The 21,338-nt window shown below is 34.0% G+C and overlaps 1 protein-coding gene across 2 annotated transcripts in view; it reads left to right on the top strand.

The window, feature by feature from the left end:
• LOC145325878 (uncharacterized) overlaps positions 1-21,338 on the top strand; it is a 112,343-nt gene that overhangs the window by 35,362 nt on the left and 55,643 nt on the right. Inside the window, exons 4-15 of one of the 2 annotated variants that reach the window (XM_080168855.1) lie at positions 4,074-4,502; positions 5,054-5,145; positions 5,752-5,832; positions 6,061-6,315; positions 8,745-9,115; positions 9,693-9,824; positions 10,840-11,545; positions 14,553-14,822; positions 15,197-15,339; positions 15,843-16,113; positions 16,208-16,505; positions 16,874-16,948. In XM_080168855.1, coding sequence (XP_080024981.1) covers positions 4,074-4,502; positions 5,054-5,145; positions 5,752-5,832; positions 6,061-6,315; positions 8,745-9,115; positions 9,693-9,824; positions 10,840-11,545; positions 14,553-14,822; positions 15,197-15,339; positions 15,843-16,113; positions 16,208-16,505; positions 16,874-16,948 — 3,123 coding nt within the window. Of the gene's footprint in view, positions 1-4,073; positions 4,503-5,053; positions 5,146-5,751; positions 5,833-6,060; positions 6,316-8,744; positions 9,116-9,692; positions 9,825-9,862; positions 9,990-10,839; positions 11,546-14,552; positions 14,823-15,196; positions 15,340-15,842; positions 16,114-16,207; positions 16,506-16,873; positions 16,949-21,338 lie in introns of those variants that run through there. The other variant, XM_080168856.1, reaches the window with a different exon arrangement.

The raw sequence follows: 21,338 nt of genomic DNA on the forward strand, positions 1-21,338 counted from the left end.
TAAAATTATTAAATATTAATACTGATTTAAAATGTTCTTAGGCTTGACAGACAGACAGACAAACATAGATCATATTTGCCTGAATGCATTCTAAAGAATAGTAAACTAAAATGAAGAAATCATGACAGAATTTCCTAACACAACGAAAAGGAAATAATTTATCAGAAAAAAATTTCAGATAAATATTCTGCCTATCTAAAATGATAATTATTTTAAAACTTTTCTGTATTTTTATATAAGAAGAAGTAAGGTTTTTTTTGTATAAAGAAATAAAGGCGCTTAAATTTTTTCACACACCATATCTTTGTCGCTGAATATAAATATATAGTGCAGCAAGAAGGCGCATCCTTAATGTTGGGGTGCATATGACCTCCCCCCGCCCCCCTTTAGCGCATAATTTTGGGAGTATGTGACCCCGAGACGCCCCTTACTACCTTTTAGAACGTGAATAGACTGCATTTTTATAGCACGACTAAGAAATAGCTAAATAAATACATATACGAAAAAAAACTTTGAAATTTACAATTTAAGGTTTTTTTGGGCGCGAAGCTATACTCTGCAATTTGATGTAATTAAATGTATGAAGTTCGTTTCCATAACTTCATCATAGTCTTCAATAAATTTGTGTTAAAATATTTTTCATAATTTACACTAGTTTATAATAATAACTGCTGCTGCGCCCCTAACATCTAGAGGCTTTATATTCAATGGGTTGTGGATGGGTAGAAAAATAGCCAAAAACCATCCCGGGACCTTCATTACAAAGGAGGACCATATCGGTTTAGCGGTAAGTGAGATCCTTTGCTACAGACAAATAAAGGCTACTACTTTATATAAAACTAGTGGCTACGCCCCTAGAAGCCTCTAGGGGCACTGCACTGGTAGGAGAAGGAAAAGTCGACCTCATCATATTTTAGATTTGAGTTTGAGTTATAAAAAATATTTTTTGCGGGAGGGGTAAAGACACCCTCTCGAAAAATAGTTTAAAGCCTTCCCATGACCTATAAGAAGCGAGATCCTTCGGGACAGACAAAAAACGCTTACTACTTTATATAATAGGATAATAAAAAAAGTAAAAAAATTAAACTGTGTTTATACCTACATATAATAATACTTTATATAAAAGGATAAATAACAGTTTATATCATAATGTAACGTATTGCAAAAAAAGAAGCAATTTTCGTTGCAATTAAAGGCCAAAAAGTTATCCTCTGATGCTATATTCCTTCCCTATCCTAACTGAACATACAAAGATTTGCTGGGCTAATTTATCGTTGCGCATTTATATTAATGCCAAGTTTTAATCGACCAAAAACTTTGCAATTTGCACCCTTTCGCTATTCTCTGCAAATTTGGGAGTGTTCCTTCAATTAAGCAAATTGCAAATTATATATATTAGCATGTTGTATTGCTTTGCTAGGTTTATAATATCATGGAACTTAATTACATATTCTAGTATATAAATTAGCATTCTTTTTCAGTCTGTAGCGAAGGATCTTACTAACCGCTTTACCAATATTGTAGGGATGGTTTTAGGTCATTTATTCTTATAAAAAGTCTGGGTATGGTTTAAGGCTACTTTTGTGCCCTTCAATATACCTCGCAATATAAAGACCCTAGATGATTTGGGCGCCAACGCTAGTGTACAATAATGTATAATGAAATTAGGTGGAAAATCCCCCCAAAAATAGCTTAAAACATGATAGCAAAAAATAATCTGAACCTGAAGGCCCAGCCTTTGTAGCATTGTGCAAACAATTATTTTTTCTAGCGCATTTTCCTTGACTTTAGCAAACTCATAGTGAAAACCAGATCTCCTTTAAGAAACTCTATTTGTTAACTAATTTCTTTAGGATGCGCCCTTAAACTTTAGGGTCTATAATGTGAGAAATTGGGGGGGGGGGGGGGGTCTGAAGAGTTTTTGAAAAAATAAAAATATCTTATTTCGAATAGGAGAATAATTTATTAAAGAAGGTTATTTAATTTGTTACATTATACATTAAACTCAAATATATTTTTTTCTAAACACTGTGCTTCCTTTTGATAAAAATATCTAGATTATAAATTAATCACAAATTAAAACTTTAATTTTACATAATACGATAATAATTAAGTCTTCTGTTTATGTAAAAAAAAGCTCAAAAGTAATATTTGAATAAAGCAAGGCTCTAAAAATGCGCAAATGACTTTAATGAGTCATAAATACAAGTTTACATCTTACATGTTGAAATAATGTTCATATTATGTTTATTCAAAATTACACTTTGAAAAGAATTTTTACTTAGCAAATTTGAAATAAATTTGGGATAACGGATTTCGTTGTATTTTCACAGAAGCTTTTGATAGGTTAGGTAGAAAAGGTTATTGTTAATGATTGCCCCGCGGGAGAAAAGCTAATGTGAAAATTTGTATCTAAACAAGGATGACAACATCCATAAAAGCGAAGCACTTAAACAGTAGGACAAACGGACATTAACACTTATATAGTGTCAGAACTGAATAATCAGAATAACAATATATAAGAGTCGAAGCAAAATTGTAAACAAATTTGATGAAATACTGCTTGATACAGGATAATGGTTATGGACATACTTACATTTTTAGGACTTGATTATAAAGTTGCTTCGCTTATAACATTATACTTTGTTGTCCCAGGAATTAATATACCAAAAATCAGATCAATCGGATGATTGGATCACATGAAAATTTGTTGTTAAACAAGGATGACAACATCCATAAAAGCGAAGCTCTGAAACGGTAGGACAAACGGACATTAACACTTGTATAATGTCAGAACTGAATAATCAGAATGCGAATGTATAAGAGTCAAAGCAAAATTGTAAGTAAATTTGTTGAAAAACTGCTTGATACAGGATAATGATTATGGACATACTTACATTTTTAGGACTTGATTATAGAGTTGCTTCGCTTATATTATTGTACTTTGTTGTCCCAGAAATCAGTATACCAAAAATCAGACTAATCGGATAAATAGGTCACTTACAAATTTGTTGTTAAAAATGAAAAAAAATCAACATGTTTAAAATGGACGTACGGACATTCTGGTAATGATTATAGAGTTGCTACGCTTTCTAACTCGTACCTAACTATTACAGGAATCACCATGCAAAATTTGAAATCGATAGGACAATTCTAACATGCCTAAATTAACGAAAAAAGCTATTTAAAAAAGTAAAAAAAATCAACATGTTTAAAATGGACGTACGGACATTTTGGTAATGATTATAGAGTTGCTACGCTTTCTAAATCGTACCTAACTACTAAAGGAATCAGCATGCAAAATTTGAAATCGATAGGACAATTCTAACATGTCTAAATTAACGAAAAAAGCTATCCGTTACGGACGGACGGACGGACGGACGGACGTACGGACGGACGGACCGACCCTAATTATAGAAAAGCTTCGCTTTTAAAAAGTAAAAAAATCGACATGTTTAAAATGGACGTACGGACATTTTGGTGATGATTATAGAGTTGCTACGCTTTCTGAATCGTACCTAACTATTAAAGGAATCACCATGCAAATTTGAAATCGATAGGACAATTCTAACATGCCTAAATTAACGAAAAAAGCTATCCGTTACGGACGTACGGACGGACTGACCCTAATTATAGAAAAGCTTCGCTTTTAAAAAGGTAGATAGCTAGAAATTGAATTAGGAATGAAACAAAGAAATTATATATGCAAGAAATAGATAGAAATTTTAAATGAAAAACATGGTAACTAGTAGAAAATTCTAAATATAAATTTCTAGCCATTTTGTCTGTACAGTCCTGAAACAAATTTGTTATTTTCATAAGAATAACGTCACTAGTTTAAAGTATCCACGTCAAACACTGTTCCAAAGTCCAAGATATACATTCGAATCACAACATGTTATATATTCAGTTTAGAACTATATTTGTATGTGATGTTAATGTTTAAAAGGACACTAGAAGTGACATGTATGTTTATTTTACTATTTTAATAATTCATAAAGTTTTGTTACTTTTGTTCACATTATTAGGTTACATAAGTTTTATTGTTTTATTTTACAGCATTTTGTTTTTAGAATGCGAGTTCGCAAGCGCAAGAAATCTGGCGGTCACCCCAACCTCGGGTCACAGCCAACCGGGAACGGCGGCACCATGAGCACAAGTCTCAGCTCGCCCATCTCCATCCTCGCCTCGCCAGCCGGCCTATCCGGCGGCGGCAGCGGTTCCCTCCACTCATCCGGCCCGCTCTCGGCTCCCGCCACCTTCTCCTGGGGCGCTCAATCGCCGATACCGCCGCGCGGTTCACCTGGTGTTGTTGTTGTGCCAACACCAACTTCTCCGTATCTACTGTCGCCGGGACGGGATCAATTCCCGCCGACGTCACTATCAGCGGCCGCCCCGGCGCTTACAAGCTCACCGCTTCTACCGCCGCCGCCGCCAGTATCCGTTGGCCAACGTGGTTCGCCGCTATTGCCAACCATGCAGCCACCAACAAGTCTTTCAAGGTAACATTTTTTTAGAATAAAGCAGCTAATAGTGCCTAATAAAAAATTACGTCATACAATACAAATAACCAATGATAGGCCAGTATACATTATTTTACATTGACCAATTCCACCGTATACTGGCCTATGATTGGTCATTTGTATTGTATGACGTGATTTTCAATAGAAACTAAAGCCAGAAATGAATATGTTATAGTTATTTATCGCATCGTATTAAAGACAGCTTTCTGCGGATTATCAAATTAAAAATTATAAGATTAAAACCAGTTTTGTCCGCACCTCGGTGCCAACAAATTTATTTTAATTTTCATGGAAAATGGTCTGAAATACGAAGCAAAAAATTATATTTTAGTATGCCTTAGAACCGGTACTAATCCAGCAGATTTTAAACGGTTTCTATGCCATACTGAAAATGTTAATAAAATAATAATTTTCCATATTTAAAAATTTGACTTTAAAATTTATATTTACTAAATATTCCATAAAATCTAGTACTGTGCAAAGTTTGTCCTTTTTTTAAAAAAAAATAGATAAGGTTTAATATTTTTTAGATCATCCCCGCTGATTGGAAATCCTGTTGTAACATCCTGTAGTTTTTTGCCAGCTACCTGTAGCCCAACTTCTGGTGGTCATTTATTTACAGGTACAATTTTTATTTGTCTTTAGTGTGTTAATCTATCTATATCCAATCATGTATCTAGCATTTATCATTATTCATTTTCTTTTTTTATCTATCTATCCATATATTGTTTTCTTATCAATCTATCTTAATTTATTTCAACTACAGTTTAGCTATCTATACTATCTTTCAAATTAAATATTTATATAGCGGGACAAAGTGTATAAAAAATCAGCCATGTGACGTCATAAAAATGAGGGATTATTCATCTTATTTTTGGATTTTTCTTTCCAACTTCTTCTTTCATCTCCCTCATTTTTATGACGTCGCATGGCTGGTTTCCCAGACACTTTGTCCCGCTACATATTAATATATCTTTCCAATTAAATTCTTTCTTTCTACTTATATATTTACTAGCGGGGGGGGGGTGGTGTCCAACCCTTAAGAAAATAACCTAAAACCCCCACAGGACCAGTAGGTATATTCCCTGAAGAGTAGAATCCAATCGGTTCAGTGGTTACCGAGATCTTAAGGAACAGACAGACGGACAGACTGACGGACAGACAGACATTATTCTACTTTGTATTATAGATTTATCTATGTATTATCAATCCTTTTATTTGTTACAAGGTTCTGAAGGGGGTGTAGGAGTAGCCCTTTCTGTGTCCGTTCCTTCAACATCCATCGCAGATCCTTGTATCACTAAAACAGGTAAAAACCAGAGAGAAATTGGACATTACAATAGTCCTCAAGGGGTAATTTTTTTGTATCATTAATGAGGATGTACATCAATTTTTCGACTATTGTCTTATCCCTTTAGATCCTTGGATATAAAATTAAATTAAGAACGTGTCTCTGTCAAAATATTAAGTTGAATTTTATGTGTTAGTTAAATTACGTAATAATTATTAAGTTATTTATTCTTCTTTTAAAATTAAGGTATACCAGTAGGCATAGCCGTTGCACGCCAACGGCACAAGGAAACGGCTGCTGTAACAGCTACAGTCAGCGGTCAGCTGCAACAGGTCAAGGACCACCCCGCCCCGGCTGTACCCATCCCCTCCTGGCCCTTTCCCCTGCTCTCGGCGCCGCATCCCCACTCACCGACGGCGGGCACTGCTGCTCCCCTCACCTCCCCCCTACTCCATACTGGGGCCACGCTACCTCCTCCATCGATACCTATACAAGATTATGGTAAGTTGATATTCTTATACTAAAAGCAATGGTTAGCAATGGATGTTATTATCCTTGTAAACTTGTTTTTTATTCTTATCAATTTTTAAAAATTAAAACATCAAATTCTGATAAAAAAATTGATAACAAATGATAAATATGATTTGAAATGTTGTTTTTGAATGAAAAAAATAATGTTTGCATTTGTATAATTGATTGTTTTTATTAAATTTTTGCTACTTGATATTAAAATGCATTCAAACAAGTGTGACTATATCCATAAAAAGGCACTGCAAAGTAAAAAAATATAAATTTTGCATAAACCATTGAGATAGGGCTTAAAATGGATCCTCCCCATAAAATCTATGAACTAGGTACAACGTTTTTCAAGTATGGCTTCGAAACTTATTAATATCCGCCGGATTAGAACCGGTTCCCAGCCATACTGAAAAGTCATGTATGACATCGTATTGCAGACAATTTTCCGCGAATATTAACATAAAATCGTACAAATAATACCAGTTTTGTACAAAAACAGCCAACCAAAATGGTTTCTATCATTTTAATATCCGCGGAAAGCTGTCTCTCATACGATGCGATAAATAACTTTTCTAATAACAAAAAAAAACTGCTAATATTCAATAATTTTGTATTTTGATTTGCAATATTTTACTTGAAAATATACCAAAATAAATAAATACAATCAAATATTTTACTTAATAATGATATATGTCAAGAATCGAAGGGATAGTAAAATATACTAAAATAGTATTTTGGTTCTATGATTTTTATTTTAATATTCGTGCTATACATGATTTTCTATTATGGCTGAGAACCGGTTCTAATCCAGCAGAACTTGATCAGTTTCAAAGCCATACTAGAAATGTTATTATTAATGAAACATAACTGTCATAAGTTACTTGTCAAATATAAATGTAGAAAAATTTGTAAATTAATTTATGCACCACTGTCATTTCCCTGAAAATATGGATGGAAAAAGGGGTGTAGATTAATTATAGCACACTTGCCCTTCTATTTTCCATATTTTGCCCTCTAAATATAAGTCAGAAAAAGGCTTATATGTTCATTTTAGAATCCATGTCCCCTTCCCTACCTTCCTGTTAAAATAATGATATATGCTTGACAAATTGAAAATAAACAATAAAATAAGTAGAGAGACATGACATAGCTAGTAGTTTTAAGTGAAGATAATCATAGATAATTTACAAATATAATGATACATGTAGTTGTAGTAGCCCAGAGGATCCACAATGTTTGCTATGTTTTAATGGAGATACCAGACCACACATTTTAAAACATAAAGTATTATGCTCAATTGCTCAGTACATAAGCAAGGGATTTAAGATTGAACCTGACTTTTAAGAAGCCGTTATTTTTTTCAAATATTCCACATTAAAGTCATGTTTATGAACCACAACATGGTCAAATTTGAGAACCCTTTTTGGGAAAGACATAATTCCCCCCCCCCCCCCATACTTTTTTTTGTTGTAAAAAGCAAGATTAGGAAACAAGGGTTCTCTTTTTCATTTCGTCCTATACAAAACTAATTTAAAGCTTTTGAAAGGTACTTTCAATATTCAAATGGATTACATTTACATTTAAAAATGAAATAATTTATTACTTTTTTATTTAATTAAATCATATATATTTAAAGCACGAACCTAAATATGAGTTTTAACTACCTTCAACTAACAGAGAATATTTATATCCAAAAATAGCGCAACAATATTTAAGCCAATAAATATCCTATATAAAGTAGTAAGGTTTTTATTTGTCTGAAGCTTAAGATCTCAATAAATCTTGAACTGATTAAGTTCTCTATTTTAAGTAAATTTTACATAAATCCTGTGATGGTTCTTAGGGCATTTCAGCTTTTTTTAGATGCTAGGGACGAAGCCTCTAATTGTCTAAAAATCATTAAAACCATACAGACTTTCAGTTAGATAGATAGATAGACAGATAGATATTTAGTAGGGAAATGTTGAAATTGCATGCTAAAAGAAATTAATTCAATGTCTGACATACAGACGTCAGGGAAAAGTAAATCTAGGATTTATTAAAGTAACGCAGCAATAAAAAACTATGAACAAAGGCTAAATGTTAAGCAAAAAAATTCCAAACATTGCTAAAAAAAAACCTATAAGTAGAAAAAAAACTATTTTATCAAGCAATTTAGGTTTCCCTTTAACCCTGTACCCACAAAGAATGATACTTTGAGGGGGTGGGTATGTGAAAAATGGGAAAACAAATGAAGTAAAGGGGCATTTCTTAATTGTTTTACTCAATTTTCAAATAATTTACAATTTACAAAACTAGGTCTATCAAAGAAGTCAAATAATTTCGGTTTGTTATATTTTTACAGAAAATCTTTATTTCATGAATGGCAATTTGTATAAAAAAATATATGTGCTGCAATATCTTTTTTTTAGGCCGTTACCTGACCTCTGCAGCTCTTGGCAACGCTGCTGGCAGCTCTTCAGCTGGTAGCAGTGGAACAAGCCAACCGACGGTTGGCTCAGCTGGCACCAGTGCTTTCAGCCCAATAGCAGCGGCTGCAGCAGCCTCATATCAGCCGTCGGCTGCAGCTGCCGCACAAAGTCAACCAGCGGCTGCTTCACCTTTCTGGTCACCCTTCTCAAGTTACTATCCATTTCTGTTGCATTCGGCGGCTGCTTATCATCACCATCAGCAGCAGTCAGCTGCTGCGGCAGCCGCGATGGCTGCTCCGCAGTTGCCAACGGCTTCGCTGACTGCTTTGCAGGCCTATCACCAACAGCTATTGTTGCTCCATGCCCAGCAGGTTAGAAATATTATGAAAATACACAGTTAAAATATTTGGTCAGGACTTTTATAAAGGGTGGGGGGGGGGGTTAGGTTGTAATAAAATTATGTAAAAGTGTGAGTTTTAAGGCTTAAAAACAGTATTAGAAGGATATTATTCACTTAATATATGCATACATTAATAAATAAAAGCATAGACAAAAATTTTATATATTTATGTTTAGTAAATATTATCGTTCTACTACTGTTTTTAAGCCTTAAAACTCACACTTTTACGGAATATTAGCACAACCGACCTCCCCCTTTATAAATCCTCTTTTAGTAATGGGAAAAACCATATACATTTTATTTAGATAGTATCATGAGTCATCATATAGGCAAGAGTAGGAGTTATTTTGCTTATTTATATCTTTGTTATAGCAGAGCTAATACATATCTAGGGTATGTTCGTATATAAAATATAAATATATACCTAATATAATATGGAAAATTTGGAAGAAATTGTTTTTGTACTTTTATAACATAATACTGTCTTAAACTGTTTTTAATTCATTTTATCAGAACAGTGAATTTTTAAAAACATTATTCCATTTCAGAGCCTTTATTCTGGTGACAAAGGGCTGGGTATGGGTGTTCTGGACCCTTACAGTAGCCTGCATCACAGGACACCTGTGCAGACTGGTACAGCTCTGGGCAAGGAGGAGGCAAGGCAAATTATCAGCCCACAGGTACAATATTATAGATAGATAGATAATTTAAAAGGTATGGAGATAGATAGAAAGGGGTTGGTTATGGGTGTTCTTGACCCTTACAGTAACCTGCATCACAGGACACCTGTACAGACTGGTACAGCTCTGGGCAAGGAGGAGACCAGGCATATCATCAGCCAACAGGTAAACAATTAAAGATATATAGAAAAAGAATAGTAAGAAAGTTAGATAATAGATAGAAAGATTGAATTAATTACCTACTCACAAGTATTTAAATATGAACTTAGATATCTACTAGATGTCAAATAATATATCAAATACTTTAGAAAAGTCTAACTATCCAAAAATAGAAATAAACTTATTTGAAATTATATTATTATGTATAATTAAAGGGAAAAAGTTTCTGAAAATTGCTCTCAAATATTTTTTTTCTCTTAACAACAAAATTAGTTACAGAGAATATAATTTGACCTATTTCTTTTATATGCTCTTATTGACGAAGTTACTTATTTATGTTTATCTAATTTACTGAATATTGGACAATTTAAGTATTACAGTTTACTGTTTTATTTTACGGTGTAGTTTATTATTTCTGTGCAACTTATGATCAAAACTGATTTTTTACTTCTTATACTTAGAGGGGGGGTATTGAAACCTTCATTAAAATTAAAATTTGGAAGGCCTGCCTTCAACTTTTTTTCACCCCCTAATGGTTTCACACCCATATGTTAAATCAAAGTGCACGCCACTGTTTTTAAATATCTTTTAAATAAAAAAATATATATTTATAGAAAAATGAGTAGGAGAAAAAATCTGATGTATTTATAGACTTGATAGAGTGAGTAACAGATTTTTTATACAAAAATCTGGGAAAATTTCCGATAACATTATTTTTAGAAGCTTAGCTCGGGGGGAGATATTTCATCTGAAGATAGTAAAACCATTTTGCCACTTATTAATAGAAACACTCTTTTTTATAAATCATTATATCCAATAATAATTGACCAAAGTATGAACATTTCTAAAATTTCAGGATGACTCGGGCCTTGGAATATCTGTAGATTCCTCTAGCCGACTTGACCACTCCTCCCTGTCCTCCAGAGGCCGTCACGAGTCCGCCTCTTCATCCCGCGGTCGCCACGAATCCGCCGCCTCATCATTGGGCCGCCACGATTCTGGCAGCAGCCTGCTGCGCCAGAATATGGACCAATCTGGAGCAGCTACGCTGCTGCGGCCGTGTGCCTCTATGCCCATGCTGCCGTTGGATTTCACGACCAGCAGCCAAACGGCGTTTGTCAACACGGCAAGCGTCAGCGGGCTACGAGGCTTCGATTCACCGTCAGCACTAGACGCCAGTGCTGTTCTAAAATCGCCGAAAATTGACCGATCCCGGTCAGCAACCCCGTTAAACCGTTCGGGCACGCCGACATCCGGTTACAGCCGTTCGCTTACACCAAGCAACCGGCCGATAACGCCGAGCACCAATCGGTCAAGCACCCCGCTGTTAAATATTCGGTCACGAACCCCGTTGGACATAAAGCATTTAATTGGGACCCCGCCAGCGGGCAGCAGCTTGAACAGTACACATGCAAGCCTAACTTGTACCCCGATTAGTGGCAGTACAAGTGGACACAGTGCGTCGGGTGGTAATTTAACAAGTACACCTTTGATTGGCAGCAGCGGAGTAAAGACAGAAGAGAAGAAGGGGGATAGGAGTTCTGAAGATGATAACATATCAGGTAAAATATGAAGAATTTAGAATTAATGTAAAATAAAAAAAGCGTCAGAGAGGGAGGGAACTATGGGCTGTCCCCAAAGTTTTATAACAACCATTTATTATTGGTTGGATTAATAACTATGGGGACTTTTATTGGGTTTTGATTGTTTATTTCATTAAGTTAAATGTCTAAACGTTTCAAGCAAAATTTTAATCTACAGAAAGTGTAAATTTGTGTATCATCATTGAAAATGTACTTCAATTAATCAAATCAGCCATTGTCTTTTCCCTTTAGATCACTGTAAAAGAGTATAACAAAAATAAGAGATAAAATGATGAATATTTTTTTCCTATGAATCATTTCTATTTTTTTTTATCTTGCTCTTTCTCTCTCTTTCTCTCTCTCTCTATCTCTCTCCCTCTAAATTGTCTATATATACAATACATAATTTTTTGGTTTTTACTATGAATCATACATAATACATTATAAGCTACAATATAATACAAATGATCATTCATCAAATGTTATGTTTTATTTTTCACGCCATTTGACCTAAAACTAATTTTTTGGCTGTTCTTTTCATTTCAATAATTGTATAGTTCGTGTCTATTGTATTTTATGTTATAATTCATACATTATCGCTTAAAATATGACAAAATTAAGTATTACATTTTCGTAATATTTCACTTCTGAGAATAGGTGTTTAAATTATCCTGTAACATCAGTTAGGAGGTTGAATCCATTTTTATAGAAGCAAAAATATAATCTATGATTACGGTTTTGACCCTCTAAAAAACATAATATATGATTTTTTTTCCCTCTCGTTATTTTTATTTTACATAATTCTAATTATAAATATTTATAAACATATACAATTTCTAAACCATAATTTTATAAAATATGAAAAAATCCACGAATTAGGTTTCTCGGAAAATTTGATTGGGAAATTCCAAATGAGTTTGGGTTTATTTAGTACTTATATTTTGGAAATTAACAGATAGATTTATTGCTTATATTGGTCATTAATAGTTATAGATATTTTAACGAATTGATTTGTTAATTCTTACGCATCGCTTTTTAAATCCAATTTTTCCTTTATAATTATACTAGCTCCTACGTCTATCAATCTAAGGGTGGTGGTTTCCTTTTCAAAAATAGTTATAAACCTTTCTAGGACCTAGGACCTATGGAAACCTGCATTTTAGCAAGATCCAATAGTAAAAAAAAGACAGAAAAACTCTCAGATATCTTGTTATTTCTGTCTATTGTTAAAGAATATTTAAAATATATTCAATAATTAAGAACTAATAGAAATTTCCAATTTATTTTTAAAAATATTACACTGTATAATAAAAGTACAAAATCTGAATAGAACATATTGAGAAAATAGGAAAATTTTGGTAGCTGTCCATAGTAGGTACATTAGAGTAAAACAATGGAGGTGGAAAGGGTTAGATAGCAGTATTTTCTTAACCCGTGGACATTGGTTCGACTTTTAATTGTGTCATTGAATATCAGCAAAAAGTAAATAAAATAAAAACAGAGCCATGTCCCTAAAAAACAGTAGAAAGTAATTTGCAAGCGGACGAATAAGGTAGTTAGCTGAATTATATATCTACACCTATACATTTATTGTAGGTACTTTATATATAACTTGATAATAATTTTAAAGTTTAGAAATGGAATCTGATTTGTGGGAATCTAAACAGTGGGAATCGAACATGGGAAATGTGTCGGATACGAAATGGAATAGTACAATCAATATTAGTTATTTCTTTCATCGTATTATAAACGGCTTTCCGCGGATATAGAATGTACAATTATGAGATTAAAACTAGTTTTTAGCCCCGAGTTGCCGAAGGCACGGGCTAAAAAAAACTGGTTTTAATCTTATGATTGTACATTTCTATATTCGTAGAAAGCTGGATATAATACGATGCTAGACATAGTTTTTTTTTGTATGGATGAGAACCGGTTCCTATCAACCAGATTCGAATGAATACGAGAAAACGTCTTATAGTCGACATAGAGAATAGAAATTGTATGTAATCACAATGCTCTAGGCCCAACTGGGATTTTAAACAAAAAAATTTATATAATTTTAATTAGCTGAAATAAACGAATTTCCATAGAAATTTTTTTTAATTTTATTACGCAACAAGATTAAGGTTTTATAGGGGATTTTACGCTTCAAGGGCATAAAATCTTGAAGTGCCTTTGGAATAATACAATTTTTGCTTATAACTTTATTTCTGAGTTCTATGTAGTTCTTCAAATGAAACGATTTTAAAGAAATTAGATTCTTTGAAAATTTAATTAAAATAAATAATCTTATTACTAGGTTTATATGTGAAAAAGTACTAATTTTAAAATATGTATAATAGTTATTTATCTCATCGTTTTAAAGACAGCTTTCCGGGGATATTAAAATGAAAAATCATTAAAATAAAACTTTGGGCCCCTAGGGTCTAGCAAAACTGTTATTAATTTTTAGTTTTTATTTTAATATTTGTGGAAAACTTAACTATCTGTAATACGATGCTGCATATGGCTGAGAACCGGTTCTAATCCAGCGGAAATTAATCGGTTTCGAGGCCGTTCTGGAAAATTGATTTTAATTAGATTAATTCCGTCTGTAGGTTATGGATGGGTTGTTGTTATTAATCGTTAAGAATTTGAAAAAAATATATACTGAAAAATCATGTATAGCATCATATTAGAGACAATTTTAACCAAAAAAGAGCTAACAAAACTAGTTACAGTCTTTTAATTTTATTATCCGCGGAAAGCTGACTAAAATACGATGCGACAAATAATTATTCTCCCTTAACATTTTTTTTGTTTATTTGTCCACCCAGCTGTATATATGGAGAAAATTATGATATTTCTTTATATTTAGTTGAGAGGCTACTCTATTTTTTTTTATTCTGAAAGGTTCCGTGATTTCTATTAATTATTGCATATTTGGACATAATTCATTTTTTCTATTTTGCTACTTATGGATATTGTCATCTTTGTTTTGTTTCAGTTGGAACAGAAAGCATAGAGGCCAACACAACCACCAAACACGAGACCCCTAACGACGATCGCACAACCCACAGCGGGCTCATTGTGTCGCCGTCAGCCCCCGGAGGGTTTGCCACCACCAGCAACACAGCATTTACCCCCGTGGTGTCCGGCGGGGGTGTGGTAATGGTGCAGCCACCTGTTTCCAGCGATGGCGTGGTCATGGTGCAGCCCAAGAAAATGTGGCAGTGCAAAGTCGAGGCAGAAAATAATTCTCATCAATCTGTGATAGGTAAATATTAGTTTCTAAATTACCGCCAAAAATGTGTCCTTTACAACTTTGCATCCCCCACTCTGAAAACTTCTTTATCTTCAGTTATATTTCCCTGTTTTCATTTTTTACTTCTTTAAGAATAAACCAGAGAGAGGGAGACACGGTAGCTACCCAAAATAACGTTTTCTTATTCGTTGGCATAACAACTTTGGTGACTTTAGTGAATTTTGATTGGTTGACCCACTAAGTTGAATGTTCAAACGTATTAACAACTATTTTTAATCTAGAGAAGGGGTAATTTTGTGTAACATCATTGGGGATATACATCAATTTATCGGTCTTTGTCTTATCACTTTAGATCCCTGAGAATAAACACACATTTCAATTTTTAGGAAAACCATCAAAAATTCGATGTGTGGACCAAAAATTTTTATCTGGTGAACGATTACCTGAACATCAACCTGTAGCACTGGGATTACCTGTCCATCAACCTGTAGCACTGGGCTTCAGTGATCCTTCTATACATAATCTTGAGGTAGGCTACTTATTTACATGACCTTGATGTAGACAAAGCACTTTGGTATCCTATTATATAAAGTAAATAGTAAGCATTTTCTTGGTCTGTGACAAAGGATCTCGCTAATCGATGGACCGATATGGTTCTCATTTACAGGGAAGCTTAAAAAAAGTCATAGTAAGGTGTATCATTATTTTTGTGGAGGGTGTCTCGACCCTCCCAAAAAAGTCACCCATATAAAAAATGCCCAACACTCCCGATAACCCACCCCCCAAAAAAAATCTTTTAAAAACTAGAATTAAAGGTATTCCTCAATCCTATTCCTTAAAGTGCCCCTTGGGGCCTCTAGGGGCGTAGACGCTATTTAAACATATAGGATTCTATTTGTTGGGGGTTTAACCATTTTTTATTCTGGAGTATATTTTCAGCTCTAAAGTTCACAAAGGTAGCAATTGTAGTAAAACATTGAACAATAAAATGTTTGATTTATGATGATTTAAATTAAATTTCTTTTCCTTAAGGACGACATTGCTGAACCATCTGATCTCGAGCTTGTAAGTCACAAGTCAGCTAAAGAGTCACAAGAGTGCCATGCTGTCCACATTAAAGCAGAACAACAGGGTATAACCAACAAGAAAGAGCAAATTGACGGCGGTGGCGACGAGAATGGGCTACATTTGCTATATGAGGGTATTCAGAAACAGCTGTCAAGACGACCGTCAGCTGATTTACAAAAACAAGATGGCGCTCATCAACCCTTGGATGAAACAACAGGAAAATTCATTTTGAAAGGTATTACATGCATCAATGTTCTTATTCATCTTTTAATCATACATAATTTTATCTACCTATCTGTAACAATCTATCAATTTATCCTTTTATCTAGAAGAGAAAGAGGAGAGCCTATCACGTGACCTGTACCTGGCCAATCAGCTGATCCACTTTGCAACCGAAAATTTACAACAACACCAGAAGCGCGGGAAAATTGTGGTGCGCCACACCAGCGTCGACTCTCCGCTTTCCCGCCATTTACAAGACATTGAAACTGGTTACGATGGCGTGGAGGATGGCGGACGGTCTGATTTGCTGCGGACACCGCGTAAGGGTACTTTGGGACTGTTGTGTGATGTGGCGAGTGAAATTAAGGCGGAAGAGGATGGCATCGCCGGTTTGGCTCAACTAAGGTAAATCTTAATATGCCGTTACTGAGATAATAATGGACATGTACACAATAAGAAATCAATATTAATGTAAAAATGATGGAATTTCAAAATTTGTGTACCCTTTCTTCTTTAAAAAGTGCATATTTTTCCAATTTTGCATATATTATCACTTTAAATTGATATTTCAGCATATTTTTGAAAATATATCTTCTTTTTTGGATTTATATTTCCATTTAATCTTCTAGTAAAATAAAGTATAATATTGTTTAAGTGATAAATAATTGATAAAAATTGCAATTTACGGCTGATGTGAAATGTTGTTTTTAAAGGTATTTTGAAGGCTCTTAACATTCTGTGATTATAATTATAATTATAATTGTCCATTTTAGACTTGCAAGATCTCGAAGTGATGAAACAGAACGAAATATTCGAAGAACTTCGCCTGCTTCCAAACAGAATATCAGGTTGGATTTTAAATTTGAAATAACAGCCATCGATTATGCAAGTCGATTTAGAGATTGCCTTGGCCTGAAACTGGCAAAACTAGTTGGTAAAACATTTGGATAAAGGGTTTGCAATCAAATTTGCACAACGAAATTTTGTTAAAAAATAAAAAAAGCTTATCAATTGATTTTTAAGTACTTTTACAAAACAATAACATCCACATGTTCAATTTTCAACGTGAAATTGCGCAATATCTTTGCCCATTCATAATAACCTACAGTTAGATAAGTGTTACAGTACAATATAAGTCTTAATCTTATTGTGATAGTGTTGCTTTGTAACAGCCTGAGAAAACCGGCCAAAAATTGCGCAATTTGTGACTACATGGTTGTCGGGGAAATGATGAGGCCTAGACCGTTACATATTTAGCAGACAAGAGGCCCCAGGCCCAATATAACACACACACAAACAGGCCTACACAGAATAGCACACACACACACACAAACAGGCCTACACAGACTAACACACACACACACACACACACTGAAAGAGTACATGTAAACTTTATTTCTCTGACAAAGGCCTCCGGAGCACTATGCTCTAAAATTTATTAGGTATGGACAAAAATTAAATAATTTATAAAAATTTATAATAATCAAAAATGATATTGATCAAAATTATTTTTTTTAAATGACTATAACAAACATTTTTTTCTTATATATTCAAACTTTTGTTAAAATTATTATTAGAAAATCATCTGTAAATTTAAACACAACATATATAACTGTACAAAATTTTTGACTGTACATTTTTATATTCCTACGAAGTAATGATTAAAAAGAATGCATTTAGGCTGAATTGAATAATTCCATGTTTAATTAATGTATAAAAGTAGCTAATGATAACATATATGAACGAAACATGTAAGTAATTAGCGCAACAATAGCTAGCTTATGATTTTATTAATATTTTATAGCTTTAGTGCTTTTAGTGCTTGTTTTAATTAATTTGATTAAATCAAAATTAATACATTCATGAAGCTTTCAAGCTTAAAATTTTATAAAAAGTGTATCAATTAATGTAAATTTAAATATAAAATTTTTTATGTACTAGCGGCTATGCCTCTAGCATCTAGGGACGTTGTATTGAAAGGGACAGAGAATGTCTCTAAAAATAGCCTAAAACCATCACCAAACCTATGTGAGGCTTTACTAAAACAGAGAACCCAATCTGTTCAGCAGTTATTGAGATCTTAAGCTTCAGACTTCTTTGTATAATAGGATATGAATATAATTAAGATTATTTTATGAATTAATTACTTTTATGATATTAAAACTTTTGTATGTGAAAACGTTTTTATGATATTCATATCCTAATGTTTCAAATGACGTAGATTTTTTATTCATTAAATATTAGGCATGTAAATGCTTCCGAAACAAAGACATACAAAAGCACAGGCAAAATAAACTTTAAAATTATGTTTTAAACTACCTGGAGGCTTCTAGGGGCACTTTTAAGGGAACGGGGGGTTGGTGTGATTTTTTTGTGTTTTGGTAACCTCCCCCAAAATAGCTAAAAACCTTCCCAGGACCTACAATAATATGCTACACTGCAAAGGTGAACCATATTGGTACACCAGTTAACAAGATCCTTCGGGACAGACAGACATACTCACATCCACAAAGATATCCTGGTACTTTTGTATAAGGTTTAAGAGTCTGCAGCCATTAACTATCTTTTTTAGAAACTTTGTCCTGTAGCAAACATAAGCCTAATGTTGTATATATTTGCTTCATTGGATCCAAACTTTTTCTTTGTTTGTACCTTCCCAATTCTTTATATACCCATGTTTACAACTATCTTCCTATCACCCCCCCCCCCCCCCCCTATTTCTCATCCAACCCTTGGGAACCGTTACCCACCCCCCCCCCCTCCTCCCTCACCTCTATTATACAACAGACCACCCCCCCCATTCATCCATGCATTCATTCAAATCGCCCACGTAAAACCTCCGTCAGGGAGTGCGTACAAAACAGTAGGCAATTGTAATAGACGACAAAACCAAAACTGTCCAGATTTAAGCAAGACGATTCCTATGACGTCATATAAAAAGGGAAGGGGGGAAGAAAATCTCTTCCCTTTATTCCCACCTCTTTTGAAGGGATTTTCTTCCCCCTTCCCTTTTTCTTTCCCGAAACGTATATGACGTAACTGGAATCGTCTTGCTCAAATCTAGACAGTTTGGGGTTTGTCGTAATAGAAACAAGGATGACAACAACCATAAAAGCGAAGTTAACGAACATTAACATTTAATCAGATTATAAAAGTATAAAAGTCGAAAAAATAATAAGTTAGTTTGTTAAAAATTGCTAAAATAGAGGATAATGTTTATGGACATACTTACATTTTTAGGACTTGATTATAGATGTACTTGTTTTAGAACATTGTACTTTGTTGTCCTAGGAATCAGTATTTCAATAATCAGATCAATTAGATAATAATATCACATACAAATTTGTGTTAAAAAAGTAAATAATCAAAATTTTTAAAATGAACGTACGGACATTCTGGTAATGAGTATAGAGTTGATACGCTTTCTAAGTCGTACCTAACTACTACAGGAATCATCATACAAAGTTTGAAATCGTTAGGACAATTCTAACATGCCTAGATTAACGAAAAAAGCTATCTGTTACGTACGGACGGACGGACCCTAATTGTAGAAAATCTTCGCTTAAAAACAAGGATGACAACATCCATAAAAGCGAAGCTCTGAAACGGTAGGACAAACGGACATTAACACTTTATAATGTCAGAACTGAATAATCAGAATGCGAATGTATCTGAGTCAAAGCAAAGTAAATTTGTTGAAAAACTGCTTGGTACAGGATAATGATTATGGACATACTTACATTTTTAGGACTTGATTATAGAGTTGCTTCGCTTATAATAATGTACTTTGTTGTCCCAGGAATCAGTATACCAAAATTCAGACCAATCGGATGATTAGGTCACATACAAATTTGTTGTTAAAAATGTAAAAGAATCAACATGTTTAAAATGGACGTACGAACATTCTGGTAATGATTATAGAGTTGCTACGCTTTCTAACTTGTACCTCACTATTACAGGAATCACCATGCAAAATTTGAAATCGATAGGACAATTCTAACATGCCTAAATTAACGAAAAAAAGCTATTTAAAAAAGAAAAAAAATCAACATGTTTAAAATGGACGTACGGACATTTTGATAATGATTATAGAGTTGCTACGCTTTCTAAATCGTACCTAACTACTAATGGAATCACCATGCAAAATTTGAAATCGATAGGACAATTCTAACACGTCTAAATTAACGAAAAAAGCTATCCGTTACGGACGGACGGACGGACGTACGGACGTTCGGACGTACGGACGGACCGACCCTAATTATAGAAAAGCTTCGCTTTTAAAAATAATTTAATTAGAGATCTATAGAGAAGAATTCTAAATATGTTAAAAGCTTTGTACATAATTTTTATATATTGCAAACTTTATAATATCTTTATATCATAATATAATAATTAGAATAGCAATTTAGTAAGCTTTTTTTTGTCTGTAGCGAAGGATCTCGCTAACCGCTAAATCTATAATGTCCTCCGGTACTTGCTTACATGTGGTAGACTGGAGCACCGAAAACCCCCCCCCCCCCCCCCCGCTTAGTTTTGACAAAAATCAAAAATAAGGGGGGGGTAGTTTTTTAATGTCTGGAAAACGGCAAGGAGGAAAAGTGCTCAGCAAGGCAAAGACTTAACCCCCCCCCCCCCCTTAATTTTGAAGAAAATCAAAAATAAGGGGGGGGGGGGTAGTTTTTTCACTGTACAACACGCCAGAAAGTTGAGTGAGGTAAATCAAGAAAATCTAGTATACCAGAGGGGAAACCTTATTACAGGGATATTCATGTTTTGGGGCATAATTTCCTTAATTAACTTTGGCCAGTAAAAGGTTTTAATTTTGCGCAAAATTAAAACCTTTTACTGGCCCCCCTCCTCCTTATTTTCTGTTCAGGGATAAATCAATTACTAAAATCAGTCAATAAATAAGAAAATTATGCCCCAAAACATGAATATCCCTGTAATAAGGTTTCCCCTCTGGTATACTGGATTTACTTGATTTACCTCACTCAACTTTCTGGCGTGTTGTACAGTGAAAAAACTACCCCCCCCCTTAATTTTGATTTTCTTCAAAATTAAGGGTGGGGGTGAAAAACTACCCCCCCCTTATTTTTGATTTTTGTCAAAACTAAGCGGGGGGTTAAAAAACTCCCCCCCCCCCTCATTTTTGATTTTTGTCAAAACTAAGCGGGGGGGGGGAGGGTTTCGGTGCTCCGGTCTTCACACGTAAGCAAGCACCTGTCCTCCTTTACAGTT

Source organism: Acartia tonsa, chromosome 8, assembly GCF_053477335.1.
Source record: "Acartia tonsa isolate MP-2025a chromosome 8, ASM5347733v1, whole genome shotgun sequence".
NCBI lineage: Eukaryota > Metazoa > Arthropoda > Copepoda > Calanoida > Acartiidae > Acartia > Acartia tonsa.